The sequence below is a fragment of the Pseudophryne corroboree genome, chromosome 2, assembly GCF_028390025.1.
Source record: "Pseudophryne corroboree isolate aPseCor3 chromosome 2, aPseCor3.hap2, whole genome shotgun sequence".
Lineage (NCBI taxonomy): Eukaryota > Metazoa > Chordata > Amphibia > Anura > Myobatrachidae > Pseudophryne > Pseudophryne corroboree.
Window position 1 is genome coordinate 927,511,849 of NC_086445.1, and position 18,592 is coordinate 927,530,440.

General features: G+C 47.8%; 1 protein-coding gene across 1 annotated transcript in view; it reads left to right on the forward strand.

Annotated features, from left to right (window-relative positions):
• Positions 1-18,592, forward strand: part of RNF43 (ring finger protein 43) — a 96,369-nt gene that overhangs the window by 56,631 nt on the left and 21,146 nt on the right. The window contains exons 2-3 of the mRNA XM_063956199.1: positions 9,950-10,072; positions 11,651-11,725. Of these exons, the coding sequence (XP_063812269.1) occupies positions 9,950-10,072; positions 11,651-11,725 (198 nt within the window). The remainder of the gene's footprint in view (positions 1-9,949; positions 10,073-11,650; positions 11,726-18,592) is intronic.

Sequence of the window (18,592 nt, forward strand, 5' to 3'; positions counted from 1 at the left end):
GCTTTTGTGGGTCCTGTCCTCTATTTGAGCATTCCCTGTGTGTGTGGAGTGTGTCGGTACGGCTGTGTCGACATGTTTGAGGAGGATAATGATGTGGAGGGGGAGCAGATGCCTTTAGCAGGGATGTCACCCCCTGGGGGTCAGACACCTGAGTGGATGGTATTATGGCAGGAAATGAGTGCACGTATAGACTCCTTACATAAAAAATTTGACGACATGCCGACTGTGGGACAGCCGAGTCTTCAGCTCGTGCCTGTCCAGGTGTCTCAAAAGTCATCAGGGGCTCTGAAACGCCCGTTATCTCAGGTGGCACAAGTAGATGTCGACACGGATACTGACACCAGTGTCGACGACGATGAGTCAAATTTAATGCCCGTTAAGGCCATTCACTGCATGATTGAGGCAATGAAAGAGGTGTTAAATATTTCTGATTTACATCCAGGTACCACAAAAAAGGGTATTATGTTTGGGGAGAAAAAACTACCTGTAGTTTTTCCCCTGTCAGATGAATTAAATGAAGTGTGTAAAGAAGCGTGGGCTTCCCCTGATAAGAAATTGGTAATTCCTAAGAAGCTACTAATGGCGTTCCCTTTCCCGCCAGAGGATAGGTTACGTTGGGAAACACCCCCGAGGGTGGATAAAGCGCTCATACGTTTGTCTAAAAAGGTGGCACTACCGTCCCAGGATACGGCCGCCCTTAAGGAACCTGCTGATAGAAAGCAGGAGGCGATCCTGAAGTCTGTATATACACACTCAGGCATTATACTCAGACCAGCTATTGCGTCAGCATGGATGTGCAGTGCTGCCGCTGCGTGGTCAGATAAACTGTCAGAAAATATTGACACGTTAGACAGAGACACGATCCTGCTAACAATTGACCATATAAAAGACTCAGTCTTATACATGAGAGATGCACAGAGGGAAATCTGCCGGCTGGCATCTAAAATAAGTGCATTATCTATCTCTGCTAGGAGATGCTTATGGACTCTCCAGTGGACTGGAGATGCAGATTCCAAAAGGCACATGGAAGTCTTGCCTTATAAGGGGGAGGAATTATTTGGGGATGGTCTCTCCGACCTAGTTTCCACAGCAACGTCTGGGAAGTCAGCATTTTTACCCCATGTCCCCTCACAGCCTAAGAAGGCGCCATTTTATCAGGTTCAGTCCTTTCGGTCCCAGAAAAACAAGCGGGGAAAAGGAGGGTCTTTTCTGTCAAGAGGCAGAGGCAGGGGAAAAAGGCTGCAGCAAACAGCAGGTTCCCAGGAACAAAAGTCCTCCCCCGCTTCCTCTTCCAAGTCCGCCGCATGACGGTGGGGCTTCACAGGCGGAGCCAGGTACGGTGGGGGCCCGCCTCAGGAATTTCAGCGATCAGTGGGCCCGCTCACAGGTGGATCCCTGGATCCTTCAAATAGTATCACAGGGATACAGGCTGGAATTCGAGGTGACTCCACCCCGCCGTTTCCTAAAATCCGCCTTGCCGATTGCTCCCTCAGACAGGGAGGCGGTGCTAGCAGCGATTCACAAGCTGTATTACCAGCAGGTGATAATCAAGGTACCCCTACTTCAACAAGGCCGGGGTTACTATTCCACACTATTTGTGGTGCCGAAACCGGACGGTTCGGTGAGACCCATTTTAAATTTGAAATCCTTGAACACATACATAAAAAAATTCAAGTTCAAGATGGAATCGCTCAGGGCGGTTATTGCAAGCCTGGACGAGGGGGATTACATGGTATCCCTGGACATCAAGGATGCTTACCTGCATGTCCCCATTTACAATTCTCACCAGGAGTACCTCAGATTTGTGGTACAGGACTGCCATTACCAATTCCAGACGCTGCCGTTTGGACTCTCCACGGCACCGAGGGTATTTACCAAGGTTATGGCGGAAATGATGATACTCCTTCGAAAAAAGGGAGTTTTAATTATCCCATACTTGGACGATCTCCTAATAAAGGCACGATCCAAGGAACAGTTGTTAGTGGGAGTAGCACTATCTCAGGAAGTGCTGAGCCAGCACGGCTGGATTCTGAATATCCCAAAGTCACAGCTGGTCCCCACGACACGTCTAATGTTCCTGGGAATGATTCTGGACACGGCCCAGAAAAAAGTGTTTCTCCCGGAGGAGAAAGCCAGGGAGTTGTCTTCTCTAGTCAGAGACCTCCTAAAACCAAAACTGGTATCGGTGCATCACTGCACGCGGGTCCTGGGAAAGATGGTAGCTTCTTACGAAGCAATTCCATTCGGCAGGTTCCATGCCAGGATTTTTCAGTGGGACCTGTTGGACAAGTGGTCCGGATCGCATCTTCAGATGCATCGTTTAATAACCCTGTCTCCACGAACCAGGGTGTCTCTTCTGTGGTGGCTGCACAGTGCTCATCTTCTGGAGGGCCGCAGATTCGGCATACAGGACTGGGTCCTGGTGACCACGGATGCCAGCCTACGAGGCTGGGGGGCAGTCACAAAGGGAAGAAATTTCCAAGGACTATGGTCAAGTCAGGAGACTGCCCTTCACATAAATATTCTGGAACGAAGGGCCATTTACAATGCCCTAAGTCAAGCAAAATCCCTGCTCCTACACCAGCCGGTGCTGATCCAGTCAGACAACATCACGGCAGTCGCCCATGTGAATCGACAGGGCGGCACAAGAAGCAGGACGGCGATGGCAGAAGCCACAAAAATTCTCCGATGGGCGGAGAATCATGTACTAGCACTGTCAGCAGTGTTCATCCCGGGAGTGGACAACTGGGAAGCAGACTTTCTCAGCAGGCACGACCTCCACCCGGGAGAGTGGGGACTTCATCCAGAAGTCTTCCAAATGATTGTAAATCAATGGGGTCGTCCACAGGTGGACATGATGGCGTCCCGCCTAAACAAAAAACTAGAGAAGTATTGCGCCAGGTCAAGAGACCCTCAGGCGATAGCTGTGGACGCTCTAGTGACACCGTGGGTGTACCGGTCAGTTTATGTGTTCCCTCCTCTACCTCTCATACCAAAGGTATTGATAATAATAAGAAAGTGAGGAGTAAACACAATTCTCGTGGTTCCGGATTGGCCGAGAAGAGCGTGGTACCCGGAACTTCAAGAGATGATCTCAGAGGACCCGTGGTCTCTGCCGCTCAGACAGGACCTGCTGCAGCAGGGCCCCTGTCTGTTCCAAGACTTACCGTGACTGCGTTTGACGGCATGGCGGTTGAACGCCGGATCCTGAAGGAAAAGGGCATTCCGGAGGAAGTCATTCCTACGCTTATTAAAGCCAGGAAAGATGTTACGGCAAAGCATTATCACCGCATATGGCGGAAATATGTTGCATGGTGCGAGGCCAAAAAGGCCCCAACAGAGGAATTTCAACTAGGTCGATTTCTGCATTTCCTGCAAGCAGGAGTGAATATGGGCCTAAAACTGGGCTCCATTAAGGTACAGATCTCGGCTCTGTCGATTTTCTTTCAAAAAGAACTAGCTTCAGTACCTGAAGTTCAGACATTTGTGAAAGGAGTGCTGCATATTCAGCCCCCATTTGTGCCTCCTGTGGCACCTTGGGATCTCAACGTGATGTTGAGTTTCTTAAAATCACATTGGTTTGAGCCACTAAAAACCGTGGATCTGAAATATCTCACGTGGAAAGTGGTCATGTTATTGGCCTTGGCTTCAGCCAGGCGAGTGTCAGAGTTGGCGGCTTTATCATGTAAAAGCCCTTATCTGATTTTCCATATGGATAGGGCAGAATTGAGGACTCGTCCCCAGTTTCTCCCTAAGGTGGTGTCAGCGTTTCACCTGAACCAGCCTATTGTGGTGCCTGCGGCTACTAAGGATTTGGAGGACTCCAAGTTGCTAGACGTTGTCAGGGCCCTGAAAATATATGTTTCCAGGACGGCTGGAGTCAGAAAATCTGACTCGCTGTTTATCCTGTATGCACCCAACAAGCTGGGTGCTCCTGCTTCTAAGCAGACTATTGCTCGTTGGATTTGTAGTACAATTCAGCTTGCACATACTGTGGCAGGCCTGCCACAGCCGAAAATCTGTAAAGGCCCATTCCACAAGGAAGGTAGGCTCATCTTGGGCGGCTGCCCGAGGGGTCTCGGCTTTACAACTTTGCCGAACAGCTACTTGGTCAGGGGCAAACACGTTTGCAAAATTCTACAAATTTGATACCCTGGCTGAGGAGGACCTGGAGTTCTCTCATTCGGTGCTGCAGAGTCATCCGCACTCTCCCGCCCGTTTGGGAGCTTTGGTATAATCCCCATGGTCCTTACGGAGTTCCCAGCATCCACTAGGACGTTAGAGAAAATAAGAATTTACTCACCGGTAATTCTATTTCTCGTAGTCCGTAGTGGATGCTGGGCGCCCATCCCAAGTGCGGTTTATCTGCAATACTTGTACATAGTTATTGTTAACTAAATCGGGTTATTGTTGAGCCATCTGTTGAGAGGCTCTATTGTTTCATACTGTTAACTGTGTTTCATATCACGAGTTGTACGGTGTGATTGGTGTGGCTGGTATGAGTCTTACCCGGGATTCAAAATCCTTCCTTATTGTGTACGCTCGTCCGGGCACAGTACCTAACTGAGGCTTGGAGGAGGGTCATAGTGGGAGGAGCCAGTGCACACCAGGTAGTCTAAGATCTTTCTAGAGTGCCCAGCCTCCTTCGGAGCCCGCTATTCCCCATGGTCCTTACGGAGTTCCCAGCATCCACTACGGACTACGAGAAATAGAATTACCGGTGAGTAAATTCTTATTTGAGCAAGCTAAAATTAACATAGCACAGCATAGTGATCCACTGATAACTTGTGCCGAACATACAGGTGAAATGCGTGATATGGAGATTAGAGCAAGTTATTTGTAATCATACTAGTATATTACAGGTTTAGTATCCCTTATCCAAAAATAAAAATCTCACATTCCCACCAGCCAATCGGCTCCTACCTGCCACATGATTAAAAAAAAAAAAAAAAAACACGACAGGTAGGAGCTGATTGGTTGGCACTTTATCACCGTGCAATTTATCACTCTCCAAGGCTTGATCAATCTGGGCCTCAGGGGGACATTTACTAAGCAGTGATAAGAGCGGAGAAGTGAGCCAGTGGAGAAGTGGCCCCATCAACCAATCAGCAGCTCTATATAATTTTATAGTGTACAAATTATAGATGTTACTTCAGTTCTGATTGGTTGCTATGGGCACTTTTTCACTGGCTCACTTCTCTGCTCTTACCACTGCTTAGTAAATGTCCCCCTTAGGCCCAGATTGATCAAGCCTTGGAGAGTGATAAAGTGCCAACCAATCACTCTCCAAGGCTTGATCAATCTGGGCATAAGGGGGACATTTACTAAGCAGTGGTAAGAGCGGAGAAGTGAGCCAGTGGAGAAGTGCTCATAGCAACCAATCAGCACTGAAGTAACATCTATAATTTTCATACTATAAAATTATACAGAGCTGCTGATTGGTTGATGGGGCAACTTCTCCACTTGCTCACTTCTCCGCTCTTATCATTGCTTAGTAAATGTCCCCCTAAGTCTCTAGTTTGTCTCCATTCTTCTAATTCCACACTTCATGTAATGTTTGTTTCTGTCCTTGATCAAGCTCACAAAAAGATATCGCTGTTGTATTATTATGTTGTGTTTTTTGTTTTATTACACCTGTGAAATATGATATTGCATATCTGCAGTTAGATGCTCGGTTATAGCATTGCTTATACATTTATCTAGCGGACCTGCTCACAATGAGCATTTGCACTGCAGGTCACTAGCAATAAAACAAACAACTTTCTTAAGAGTTAATTGTTTGGAACTATGATCCATGTCTGGGAACTTAGGCCACATACATTAATGACTACAGTGATCATGGCAGAAGCAACATGCTCCATGAGAATGTACCTTAATTCTGTGATTTATTTTAATGAGGATTACGGCTGTCCCATGTGTTTATATAGCTGGTTTACCGTGGCCGTCCAAGAGCTACTGATGTGTCATCGTATACCTAACCTCAATACGCCACGCGGCACGAGACGCCTAGCGTGAGGGGTGTAGTGCCATTTTGCATTTTTTTTGCTCAAATGTGCGTCTTACTCGCAGTGTGATTTAGACTCAGTCGCACATACATACACAAGTGTCGCATATCCAAATAATCAGTGCAGTCTCATGAAGCGGTTTTGTCTCATTGCTATTCATTCATATTTCAAACAAAAATAGTGAAAAAGATGCTAAGCGCAAGCCAAGTTGCACAGAACGCGCAGAGAAGGGATATTTGGCTTGACTGCAGCAATAGTGTACAAGTAGGGTACATGTGTACCTAGTTATAATAAGATATTGGCAGTTTCGCTGTATTATATACGCGTATGCTTAAACTCTGAGACACAAATGTAGCTGTCTGTCTTCCTTCTATACACTAAATATTGCTATCCTGAGTAAAAGTGCCCAGACAGTCTGTCTTGATGGATTGGAGTGTATATGGGAGCCTTTAGTAATTATATTATACATGATGTTTTCATTGGGCCTAATTAAGACCTGATCGCAGCAGCACATTAGTAAGCAGTTGGGCAAATCCATGTGTACTGCGGGGGGGGGGGGGGGGGGGGGGGTCAGATATAACATGTGCAGAGAGAGTTGGATTTGGGTGGGGTGTGTTCAAACTGAAATCTAATTTGCAGTGTAAAAATAAAGCAGCCAGTATTTACCCTGCACAAAAACAATATAACCCACCCAAATCTAACTCTCTCTGCAAATGTTATATCTGCCTCCCCTGCAGTGCACATGGTTTTGCCCAACTGCTAACAAATTTGCTGCTGCGATCAACTCTAAATTACCCCCATTGTCTGAGGACATCCTGACTCTTTCTTCCTATTATGTCCATGTAGCGCCACAAGTAACCCGCCTACACTGTCCCTCTATTAGTAAACGTTTACATTGCACTATCTATATGGTGTCCCGCTGCACGGAATGCCGAAGTTCAGTATACCGACATCAGTGTTCCGAGCGGCGGAATGCCGACCGGGGGCTGAGCGCACTGGTTCTATACTCCCTTTATGGGTGTCGTGGACACCCATAGAGGTGGAATCACCTACCTCACCAGTATACCGGCAGCGGTATGGTGCCCCAGTCAGGATCCTAGCGACGGTATTGTGACAGCCGGGACCCGACGAGTGGTATACTGACCGCACACTATATATAATATAATTATTGTAACATGGGTACTTGCAATAAGGACTCTGAGGCAGGTTTTCCGGTTACAACACAGTGTCTTTACTGGCATCAGACACTGCAGAACAACATACACAGGCTTGGGCCTGGTCATACAGGTACAAACAGAGAATAATACCACAAATATAAAAAGTCCTCTTTAGAGGCTTGCAGCCACACATATGCCATGCTCTCTGGCACGGCGAATGTCCACAGTCCCTGGTGCTGCAAACTGATTCTTGCTCACTGGCCCCTAATAGGCATCAGCGCAATGCACTGTGGGTGTTTGGGAGTTTTAGTCCTCTCTCCTGCACCTGACTCCCTGGGTGAGCTGGAAAACCCGGACCCCTGTCTCTCCAGCTGCAGCTGTGCAATTCAGAAAGCCCGGAATTATAAATCTCCAGTGCAGGTGCAGAACAAGCAGGTCTTGTTTTCCTCTCTTTCAAAGGGAGCTGGTCCCACAGAAATGTGGGTAATTGTGGTGCGACACAAACCTCTTACCACAATAATAAATATAATATATATATTGTAACGTTCAGGCCATTGTGACAATGTTCAGCTCCTGAGAGGCGAAGGCCACAATTTGGTGTGATGAATCATTATGTATAATGATAAAGCCTAGCAATTCACTTCTGAACTAGTGCCATAACTGCGGCACTCTGTGCCTCTGCATTAGATTCGCTCCTGCTGTACCGATACTTTGCCACAGCTGTACTGACGGGGAGTTTATAGGTTGCATCATCTTTGAACGTGGGCTGGTTTAGCCCACAGAATGACTGCCTTTGCTGTGTGTAAGTGACAGGTACAAGGTCATAAAATCCAAATACTGTACACACTTATAACATTTATTCCTTACTATGGACCTGATTCTGTGTTGCTAGTAATGCGACTGGAATGCTAATGTGACTATATTCCCCTATTCTGAGTCAACACATCTGTACAATGCAGCACGGCCAACCAGAAGATATAGGACCTAGGTCATTGGTTCCAAAACTTAAGGTACCCGAACAGTCTAGATTTTAAGGATATCCATGATTGAACTGGTTAGATCAAGTTGAATGTGTTACTAATTAAGCCACCTGTGCCCAAGCATGGATATTCATTAAACCTGCACTACACACTGGCAGATTTATCTGTCCAATCTGTCTGGTGAGAACAAAAATCTGGTAATGTATGGAAGCAAATGACAATCAACCATTGGCTCCCAAGCGATTGAAAACAGAAATGATCATTCAGACAAATTGGTTAAATCTGTTTGAATTAACAAATGTATCCAAACAATCATTTTTTACCATTTTCCAGCATTTGGGAGTAAATGGTTGATTATCATTTGCTCCCATCCATTACCAGATTTTATTTCTGACCAGACAGATTGGACGGATCTTTAGGTGTATACTTATAGGCCCTACACACTGGCCGATTTTTTGAAAGATATGAACGATCTCGTTCATAAATGAACGAGAACTCGTTCATATCTTTCAGTGTGGAGACTCCAGCGATGAACGATGCGCGTCCCCGCGCTCGATCATCGCTGGTCTCCCGTCGGCTGTGCATGCAGGCCAATATGGACGATCTCGTCCATATTTGCCTGCACTTCAATGCAGCCGCGTGACGGGGGGAGTGAAGAAACTTCACTCCCCCCGTCACTGCCCCCCCGCCGCCGGGTCGCTCGTCGGCCGTATCCGCCGTCGGGCAGCTCGGCGGCGGGTCGGCCAGTGAGTAGGGCCCTTTAGAGCCTTGCAGACCATTTTTGGGTACCTCTGCCCAAAGGGCTGCAACACACTTGCCGGCTTTTGCCGGGCGGGAAAAAGCCGGATGGCTTTTTCCCGTGCCGGTATTGTAATTAACAGTGTAAGGGGTAGGGTCCTTTCACACTGCCCGGCCCGGCTGCCGGGTTGCAGCCGGAAATATCCACTGGAAGGTCCGGCTGCTGGGCCAGGGCCGTGCCATCTTTGAAGGCAGAGAACCGTGTGTGTGAACCTGAGCTTTCACACACACTGTTTTTTTTCCAAGCCGTGTCTGCTGCTGCGCATGCGCACAGCATTACACACGGCTCAAAGCCGTTGTGCGTGAAAGACTCTGCCGGATGGCAAAAAGCCGGTCAAAGTTTGTCCGGCTTTTTGCCATCCGGGGAAAACCGGGTAGTGTGTTACAGCCTCCGCATGCGGCTCGATCCGCTCCCGGCCACCGCTGCCCTACACACAGCAACTTCTAAGGCTTAGAAGTTGCTCTGTGTTAATCTACAGTCTCTTTTTATATGTATGTGGCACTGTACTGGGGCATTATATGTATGTGGCACTGTACAACATAACTAAGAACGGGGTTATACCAAGGTCATACTCCTACAAATGTCCATACCGAAAGGTGCGCGCACAAAAATGGGGTGTGGCTTTGTGAAAACTAGGCCACGCCCCCATTTTGTGCGCGCGCCTGCATGATAGTGGCTCTTGCCCTTTACTATGGATCTTTGCTGGCTCTTTGCCTCTGACTGGTTGGCCACCCCTGCCCTAAATGCTACATTCATATCCCAAAATGGATGAGCTCTAAGGTTCCTCCAAGCTAATCTTACTAGTACATAAGAAAATTATGTTCTTCTGTGTTATTGTTGCTTTGTGTCTGCACTTTGTAAAGCTCAGACTTTCCTATTATCTTAACCCTGCAAAATAACTGTATCACTTCAGCATGTTCTTGCATTATTTAATAGGGGCCATTTATTATTCTTGTAAGGAACTTTCCCGGGTATATTCCTAAAATGTTTATTTCTTTCTCCATATAGTTCCACCCGCTGTCTCTTTGCAATGCCAGTGACGATGACACCCCGAAACTTGAATTCATCTCTATCGTTAAACTGGAGAGTCCGGAACGCTCCCCCCAGCCATGCCTTTCCCTGGCAAGCAAGGTAAATCCCTGCCTTCCATGGAGCCCTAGGCTTGTGTATTCTGTAGGTGATCTCCCTGTAATTCTATCACCATGCACTGTTTTCCCTGTGTAGAGGTAATCGGATATGTATGTTTCAATGACAGACTTGACAATGGCATTATGCAGCTTTTATTCAGTATGGGGAACATAACCGGCAAGATCATAAACACTTAGCGCAGAACTGAAATAGCAGCGTGTTACCAGATTGCACTTTATAGCAAGCCGCAGCATCACCATATTACTGTTGGCAGTTCTGCATCCTGCAGTCTCTGCGGTGGTGTGCACTGGTGTGTACGGCTCTGGCCAGATTGTGGTTCCTCCCGGGTGATTTACCATCTTTTGTTTGATCAAACAGTTGGCTGCTGACCTCCGACCCTGCACCTGAAACACTGGAATGCAACTGGGGGGAAGGCAGTAAAAGCCATCTGTTCTCCCACTGTCATCTCTGTGTGTGTATACTGTATGCTATATTTTTACACACTCTACACAACATTTGAATTTGTAGATTTAGCTTTATTATTTATTGGCTCCTCTTCCTTTGCCTCCCTTTGTAAATGTTGTTAGTATCTTGCTTCAGCTATAGAAAGGAGCAAACTGAGAGAAAAACACTCGTAGCCAGAGGGGAATCCTTGACCTTGCTGATTAAAGTGCATTCGTGGCCTCCACATTCCGGACTTAGGGGGAGATGTATCAAACCTTGGAAAATGATAATGTACCAAGCAATTGGCGTCTGTTATTTTACAGGCATGTGTTTGATAAATGAAAAAGCTGATTGGTTGGCATGTTATCTCTCTCCACTTTAGCTCTCTCTGAGGTTTGATACATCTCTCTCCCAGTCCTTAACCAATACTTGACAAGCTGAGGATGAGGCACTAGTTTCTGGACAAGTCAGTAGACTACATGGTCATCCGTATTGGCCCAGCTCACAAAATGGCTGCCTGCTATGTGAGTAGGTCGTGATAAGTGAAGTTTAAAAGAAATTCTGAAACAGAAGTACATGATGTAGATCTAGAGACCGCATCGTACTGGGGCATGGAGGGCCCAGCAGGGGAATGCTGTGGTAGGGGCCCATTCATATGGGTGTGTCCAGCCTCCAGAGGGGTTGTGGCCAGTCAATAGGGAGGCTTAGCTAACCATTAGAGAGTGTATGGTCTGAACCGCTTTATAAATACAGTATATTCTATCATTTGCCAGTGTGCCCCTGTGCCCCTGTTTGCCAGTCCAACCCTGTCTAGGGGTAATTTTATCAAACCTAAAGATGACCAGTCGAGGTGTTGGCTATAGGAACCAATCAGATTCTAGCTAACATTAATCTAGTACCTTCTATATAAAGATTGCTAAAATCTGATTGGTTGCAAAAGGCAACGCCTCCTTTGCCCTTGTGAGAAGGTTTGATAAATCTCCCCCATTAGTTTTGCAGCAATATTTCCTTCTAGAAAGTGATATCTAAAAGTGTGCCGACCCGGTCTGTCTCCACACCCTCCTTTCTCTCCAGTCCTTTGTTCCTCTTTGTATTTTTGGTATCTGCCCTGCAGTAATCTCATGGCTCTTGTTTCAGGTTCAGCTTGCAGAGAATAGGGGATCTCGCGCTATACTCTTTGATATTAGTGATGATGAAGGAGCTGTGGACCAGGTATTGATAGCACATTCTGTTCCTTGTAATCAGTATACCACTTGTATTTTGTGTGTGTGCGTGTCAATAAAGTCATGTCTATTACATATAGTCTTACGCCAAAGATGATGGGAGTTGTACTGAAATCTCTAAATTGATAAAGTTGTATATTTTTTACTTAAAGTTTCTATAAGTCTATGGGTTTCTGAACCGGATATTCATAGTTTTAAAGAATGCGACTGCACAGGGTCTGGAATCTGATACATGGAAGATTTAAGCAGAAAAAAAATTCTTGGAAAAGATCTAGATTCAAACCTCTAATTTTAGTTCTTTGTATCGCTCTTCTGCAAATGAGTCAGTATTGTTTTCAGTTTCATGGCGTTCCAGAACTATGCATTTAGATGCTGTCGTTTTCTCTTACGTCCTAGAGGATGCTGGGGACTCCGTAAGGACCATGGGGTATAGACGGGCTCCGCAGGAGACATGGGCACTCCAAAGACTTTAGATGGGTGTGCACTGGCTCCTCCCTCTATGCCCCTCCTCCAGACCTCAGTTAGATCCTGTGCCCAGAGGAGACTGGATGCACTGCAGGGGAGCTCTACTGAGTTTCTCTGTAAAAGAATTTTGTTAGGGGTTTTATTTTCAGGGAGCACTGCTGGCAACAGGCTCCCTGCATCGTGGGACTGAGTAGAGAGAAGCAGACCTACTTAAGTGATAGGCTCTGCTTCTTAGGCTACTGGACACCATTGGCTCCAGAGGGTCGGAACGCAGGTCTCACCCTCGCCGTTCGTCCCGGAGCCACGCCGCCGTCCTCCTCACAGAGCCGGAAGATAGAAGCCGGGTGAGTATGAGAAGAAAGAAGACTTCAAAGGCGGCAGAAGACTTCAGATCTTCAATGAGGTACCGGTAACACTGCGCGCCATTGCTCCCGCATTCACACACACACTGGTGGCACTGTATGGGTGCAGGGCGCGGGGGGGGGGGTGGCACCCTGGGCAGCAATTATGAAACCTCTAGGGACACTGGCATAGATATATACTGCGGAGGCAGTATATTACAAAAATCCCCGCCAGTATAAAGATTTGAGCGGGACCGAAGCCCGCCGTTGAGGGGGCGGAGCTTGATCCCTCAGCACTAACCAGCGCCATTTTCTCCACAGCACGCTGCAGAGAAGCTGGCTCCCCGGACTCTCCCCTGCTGAACACATGTACAGAGGGCAAAAAAGAGGGGGGAACATTTATTTGGCGCAGTGAGTATATTTATATAAAAGCGCTGTACTGACTGGGATTTTATTCCAGTGTCCGGTGGCGCTGGGTGTGTGCTGGCATACTCTCTCTCTCTGTTTCTCCAAAGGGCCTTATTGGGGAACTGTCTCCATATATATATCCCTGAGTGTGTGGGGGTGTCGGTACGTGTGTGTCGGCATATCTGAAGCGGAAGGCTCATCTAAGGAGGAGGTAGAGCAGATGATTGTGGTGTCTCCGTCGGCGATGCCGACACCTGATTGGTTGGATATGTGGAATGTTTTAAATGCAAATGTGTCTTTATTACATAAGAGAATGGACAAAGCAGAGTCCAGAGAAAAAACAGGGAGTCAATCCATGGCTTTGGCTGTATCACAGGGCCCTCCAGGGTCTCAGAAACGTCCCCTGTCCCAAGTAGCAGACACTGATACCGACACGGATTCTGACTCCAGTGTCGACTACGATGATGCGAGGTTACACCCAAGGGTGGCCAAAAGTATTCATTATATGATTATTGCAATAAAAGATGTTTTGCATATCACAGATGACCCCTCTGTCCCTGACACAAGGGTATGCATGTTTAAGGAAAAGAAGCCTGAGGTAACCTTTCCCCCATTTCATGAGCTGAACGCGTTATTTGAAAAGGCTTGGGAAACTCCAGACAAGAAACTGCAGATTCCCAAGAGAATTCTTATGGCGTAACTTTTCCCCGCACAGGAAGGTTACGGTGGGAATCCTCGCCCAGGGTAGACAAGGCTTTGACGCGCTTGTCCAAAAAGGTGGCGCTACCGTCTCCAGACACGGCAGCCCTCAAGGATCCTGCTGATCGCAGACAGGAAACTACCTTAAAATCAATTTATGCACATATGGGTGCCTTGCTCAGACCGGCAATAGCGTCGGCTTGGGTATGTAGCGCAGTAGGAGCATGGGCAGATAACTTGTCATCTGACATTTATACCCTAGATGGGATAGCATTTTATTGACCTTGGGTCACATTAAAGACGCAGCCTTATATATGAGAGACGTTGGGCTGTTAGGTTCAAGAGCCAATGCCATGGCAATTTCTGCTAGGCGAGCCCTGTGGACCCGCCAATGGACGGGTGATGCTGACTCAGAGAGACATATGGAAGTTTTGCCTTACAAGGGTGAGGTTTTATTTGGGGAGGGTCTCGCGGACCTGGTTTCCACAGCTACCGCGGGTAAATCTACTTTTTTACCTTATGTTCCCCCACAGCAAAAGAAAACACCACAATATCGGATGCAGTCCTTTCGGTCGCATAAGTCCAGAAGAGGTCAGGGCTCTTCCTTCCTCGCCAGAGGTAAAGGTAGAGGGAAAAGAATGCCTGCTACGGCTAGTTCCCGGGAGCAGAAGTCCTCCCCGGCTTCTACTAAATCCACCGCATGACGCTGCGGCTCTACTGCGGGAGTCCGCACCGGTGGGGGCACGTCTTCGACTCTTCAGCCAGGTCTGGGTTCACTCTGACGTGGATCCTTGGGCGATGGAAATTGTATCCCAAGGCTACAAGCTGGAATTCGAAGAGGTGCCTCCTCGCCGATTTTTCAAATCTGCTTTACAACCTTCTCCCCCAGAGAGAGAAATAGTTTTAGCTGCAATTCAAAAACTGTGTCAACAGCAAGTGATTATCAAGGTTCCCCTAGTCCAACAGGGTAAGGGGTACTATTCAACCCTGTTTGTGGTCCCGAAACCGGATGGCTCGGTCAGACCCATTCTGAATCTAAAATCCCTAAACCTGTACTTGAAAAAGTTCAAATTCAAGATGGAATCGCTCCGGGCAGTTATCTCCAGCCTGGAAGGGGGGGGATTTTATGGTGTCACTAGACATAGAGGATGCATACCTTCATGTCCCCATATATCCCCCTCATCAGGCGTACCTGAGATTCGCTGTACAGGACTGTCATTACCAGTTTCAGACGTTGCCGTTTGGGCTTTCCACGGCCCCGAGGATTTTCACCAAGGTAATGGCGGAAATGATGGTGCTCCTGCGCAGGCGAGGAGTCACAATTATCCCGTACTTGGACGATCTCCTCATAAAAGCGAGATCAAGAGATCAGTTGCTGAAAAGCGTGTCGCTCTTCCTGAGAGTGCTGCAGCAGCATGGCTGGATTGTAAATCTACCAAAGTCACAGTTAATTCCAACGACTCGGCTATCTTTCTTAGGCATGATTCTGGATACGGAACAGAAGAGGGTTTTTCTCTCAATGGAAAAAGCCCAGGAACTCCAGAACATGGTCAGAGACCTGCTAAAACCAAAAAGAGTGTCAGTCCATCAATGCACTCGAGTACTGGGAAAAATGGTGGCGACCTACACGAGGCCATCCCCCTTCGGCAGGTTCCATGCGAGGACGTTTCAGTGGGACCTTCTGGACAAGTGGTCGGGGTCCCACCTACAAATACATCAGAAAATAAGCCTGTCCCCCAGGGCCAGGGTGTCTCTTCTGTGGTGGCTGCAGAGTACTCACCTTCTCGAGGGTCGCAGGTTCGGCATTCAAGACTGGGTTCTGGTGACCACGGACGTGAGCCTCCGAGGATGGGGAGCAGTCACACAAGGAAGAAATTTTCAGGGACTATGGTCAAGCCAGGAGGCTTGTCTACACATCAACGTACTGGAATTGAGGGCCATATACAACGGCCTACGACAAGCAGAGAATCGTCTTCTCGGCCTACCGGTGCGGATTCAATCAGACAATGTCACAGCGGGTGGTCTTCAGTATGCCGGCTGTCGGGATCCCGGCACACAGTATACCGGCGCTGGAATCCCGACAGCCGGCATACAGACACTTATTCTCCCTCGTGGGGGTCCACGAACCCCCTGTGGAGGGAGAATAAAATAGCGTAGCGCGACCGCAAGGGGCTCATTTGCGCTCGCCACACTGTCAGTATGCCGGCGGTCGGGCTTCCAGCGCCGGTATGCTGGTCGCCGGGATCCCGACCTCCGGCATACCATACTACACCCGTCACAGCCGTGGCTCATGTAAACCGCCAAGGCGGGACAAGGAGCAGAGTGGCAATGGCGGAAGCCACCAGGATTCTTCGCTGGGCGGAAAATCACGTAAGCGCTCTGTCAGCAGTCTTCATTCCGGGAGTGGACAACTGGGAAGCAGACTTCCTCAGCAGACACGATCTCCATCCAGGAGAGTGGGGACTTTATCAAGAAGTTTTTGCAGAGATAACAAGTCGTTGGGGACTTCCTCAAATAGACATGATGGCGTCACGCCTCAACAAGAAGCTTCAGAGATATTGTGCCAGGTCAAGAGACCCTCAGGAAGTAGCGGTAGACGCCCTGGTGACACCATGGGTGTTTCAGTCGGTCTATGTGTTCCCTCCTCTTCCACTCATCTAAAAAAGAGAATCATAAGACGAAAAAGAGTGCTGACAATACTCATTGTTCCAGATTGGCCTCGAAGGGCCTGGTATTCAGATCTTCAGGAAATGCTCACAGAAGATCCGTGGCCTCTTCCTCTCAGGGAGGACTTGTTGCAGCAGGGGCCCTGCGTGTTCCAAGACTTACCGCGGTTACGTTTGACGGCATGGCGGCTGAACACCGAATCCTAGCTGGGAAAGGTATTCCGGAGGAAGTCATCCCTACTCTGATAAAGGCTAGGGAGGAGGTGACGGCGAAACATTATCACCGTATCTGGAGGAAGTATGTATCTTGGTGTGAAGCCAAGAATGCTCCTACGGAAGATTTCCACCTGGGCCGTTTTCTCCACTTTCTACAAACAGAAGTGGATATGGGCCTAAAGTTAGGCTCCATTAAGGTACAGATTTCGGCCCTATCAATATTCTTTCAGAAGGAATTGGCTTCTCTCCCAGAAGTCCAGACTTTTGTGAAGGGAGTACTGCACATCCAGCCTCCTTTTGTGCCCCCAGTGGCACCATGGGACCTTAACGTGGTGTTACAGTTCCTAAAATCACACTGGTTTGAACCTCTTCAAACGGTTGAATTAAAATTTCTCACTTGGAAAGTGGTCATGTTGCTGGCCTTGGCATCTGCAAGGCGGGTGTCCGAATTGGCGGCTTTGTCTCACAAGAGCCCCTATCTGTCCTCAATTTCTGCCTAAGGTGGTTTCGTCATTTCATATGAACCAACCTATTGTGGTGCCTGTGACTACGGGGGACTTGGAGGATTCCAAGTCCCTTGATGTAGTCAGGGCCTTAAAAATTTATGTAGCCAGGACAGCTCGAGTTTGGAAAACAGAGGCACTGTTTGTCCTGTATGCGGCCAACAAAGTTGGCGCTCCTGCTTCTAAGCAGACTATTGCTCGCTGGATCTGTAACACGATCCAGCAGGCTCATTCTACGGCTGGATTGTCGGTGCCAAATTCGGTAAAGGCCCATTCCACTAGGAAGGTGGGCTCCTCTTGGGCGGCTGCCCGAGGTGCCTCGGCATTGCAACTTTGCCAAACGGCTACTTGGTCGGGTTCAAATACTTTTGCTACATTATACAAGTTTGATACCTCGGCTGAGGAGGACCTCATGTTTGCTCAATCGGTGCTGCAGAGTCATCCACACTCTCCCGCCCAGTCTGGAGCTTTGGTATAATCCCCATGGTCCTTACGGAGTCCCCAGCATCCTCTAGGACGTAAGAGAAAATAAGATTTTAAACCTACCGGTAAATCTTTTTCTCCTAGTCTGTAGAGGATGCTGGGCGCCCGTCCCAGTGCGGACTAAATTCTGCAAGACTTGTATATAGTTATTGCTTACATAAGGGTTATGTTACAGTTTTGATCAGTCTCTGGCTGATGCTGTTTTGTTTCATACTGTTAACTGGTTCGTATGTTCCAAGTTGTACGGTGTGGATGGTGTGGGCTGGTATGTATCTTGCCCTTAGATTAACAAATATCCTTTCCTCGTACTGTCCGTCTCCTCTGGGCACAGTTCTCTAGCTGAGGTCTGGAGGAGGGGCATAGAGGGAGGAGCCATTGCACACCCATCTAAAGTCTTTATAGTTCCCATGTCTCCTGCGGAGCCCGTCTATACCCCATGGTCCTTACGGAGTCCCCAGCATCCTCTACGGACTAGGAGAAAAAGATTTACCGGTAGGTTTAAAATCTTATTTTTTGGGGGAAGTTTTTTCCTTTTTCTTTTTTTAAATTCCACTTTTAAGAGCATTTTGAAAGAACGTTTCTCAGTTCTTACCACATATAAGTTGGAATGCATCATTTTGAACATCGTATGCATGAAGTTTTCAGCAAAAGAGAGCTCTCCCGACGAGAGCTGTCATTTGCAGTGTGTACACTTCTGGGTTTAGGACCCCGGAGTCCATCTGCCCATGCATCGCATGACACACCCACCAGGGGACATCCTGGGAGGGATCCGATTGGATCACTCTCCGAAGGAAATGCGAATAGAAGCCCAGAAGCCCATAGACTTCTACTGAGTAGAAGCCTATTCTAAGCTCTGGAATTTATCACATTCCAGAGCTTGGTGTATATGCGGTAAGCGGGCAAACCTCCGTAAATGGCCTTGTCGAGGGTTTGACTGCAATATACTGTTTGTTGCATCCCGCCCATACTAAGCAAGTGTAACTTTTTATCCACAAGAGTGAATTTCGTGTACATTAATAAAATTGATCATTCTGAAGAAAAATCTCGCATGATAATTGGGAAAGAGAAAAGAAAA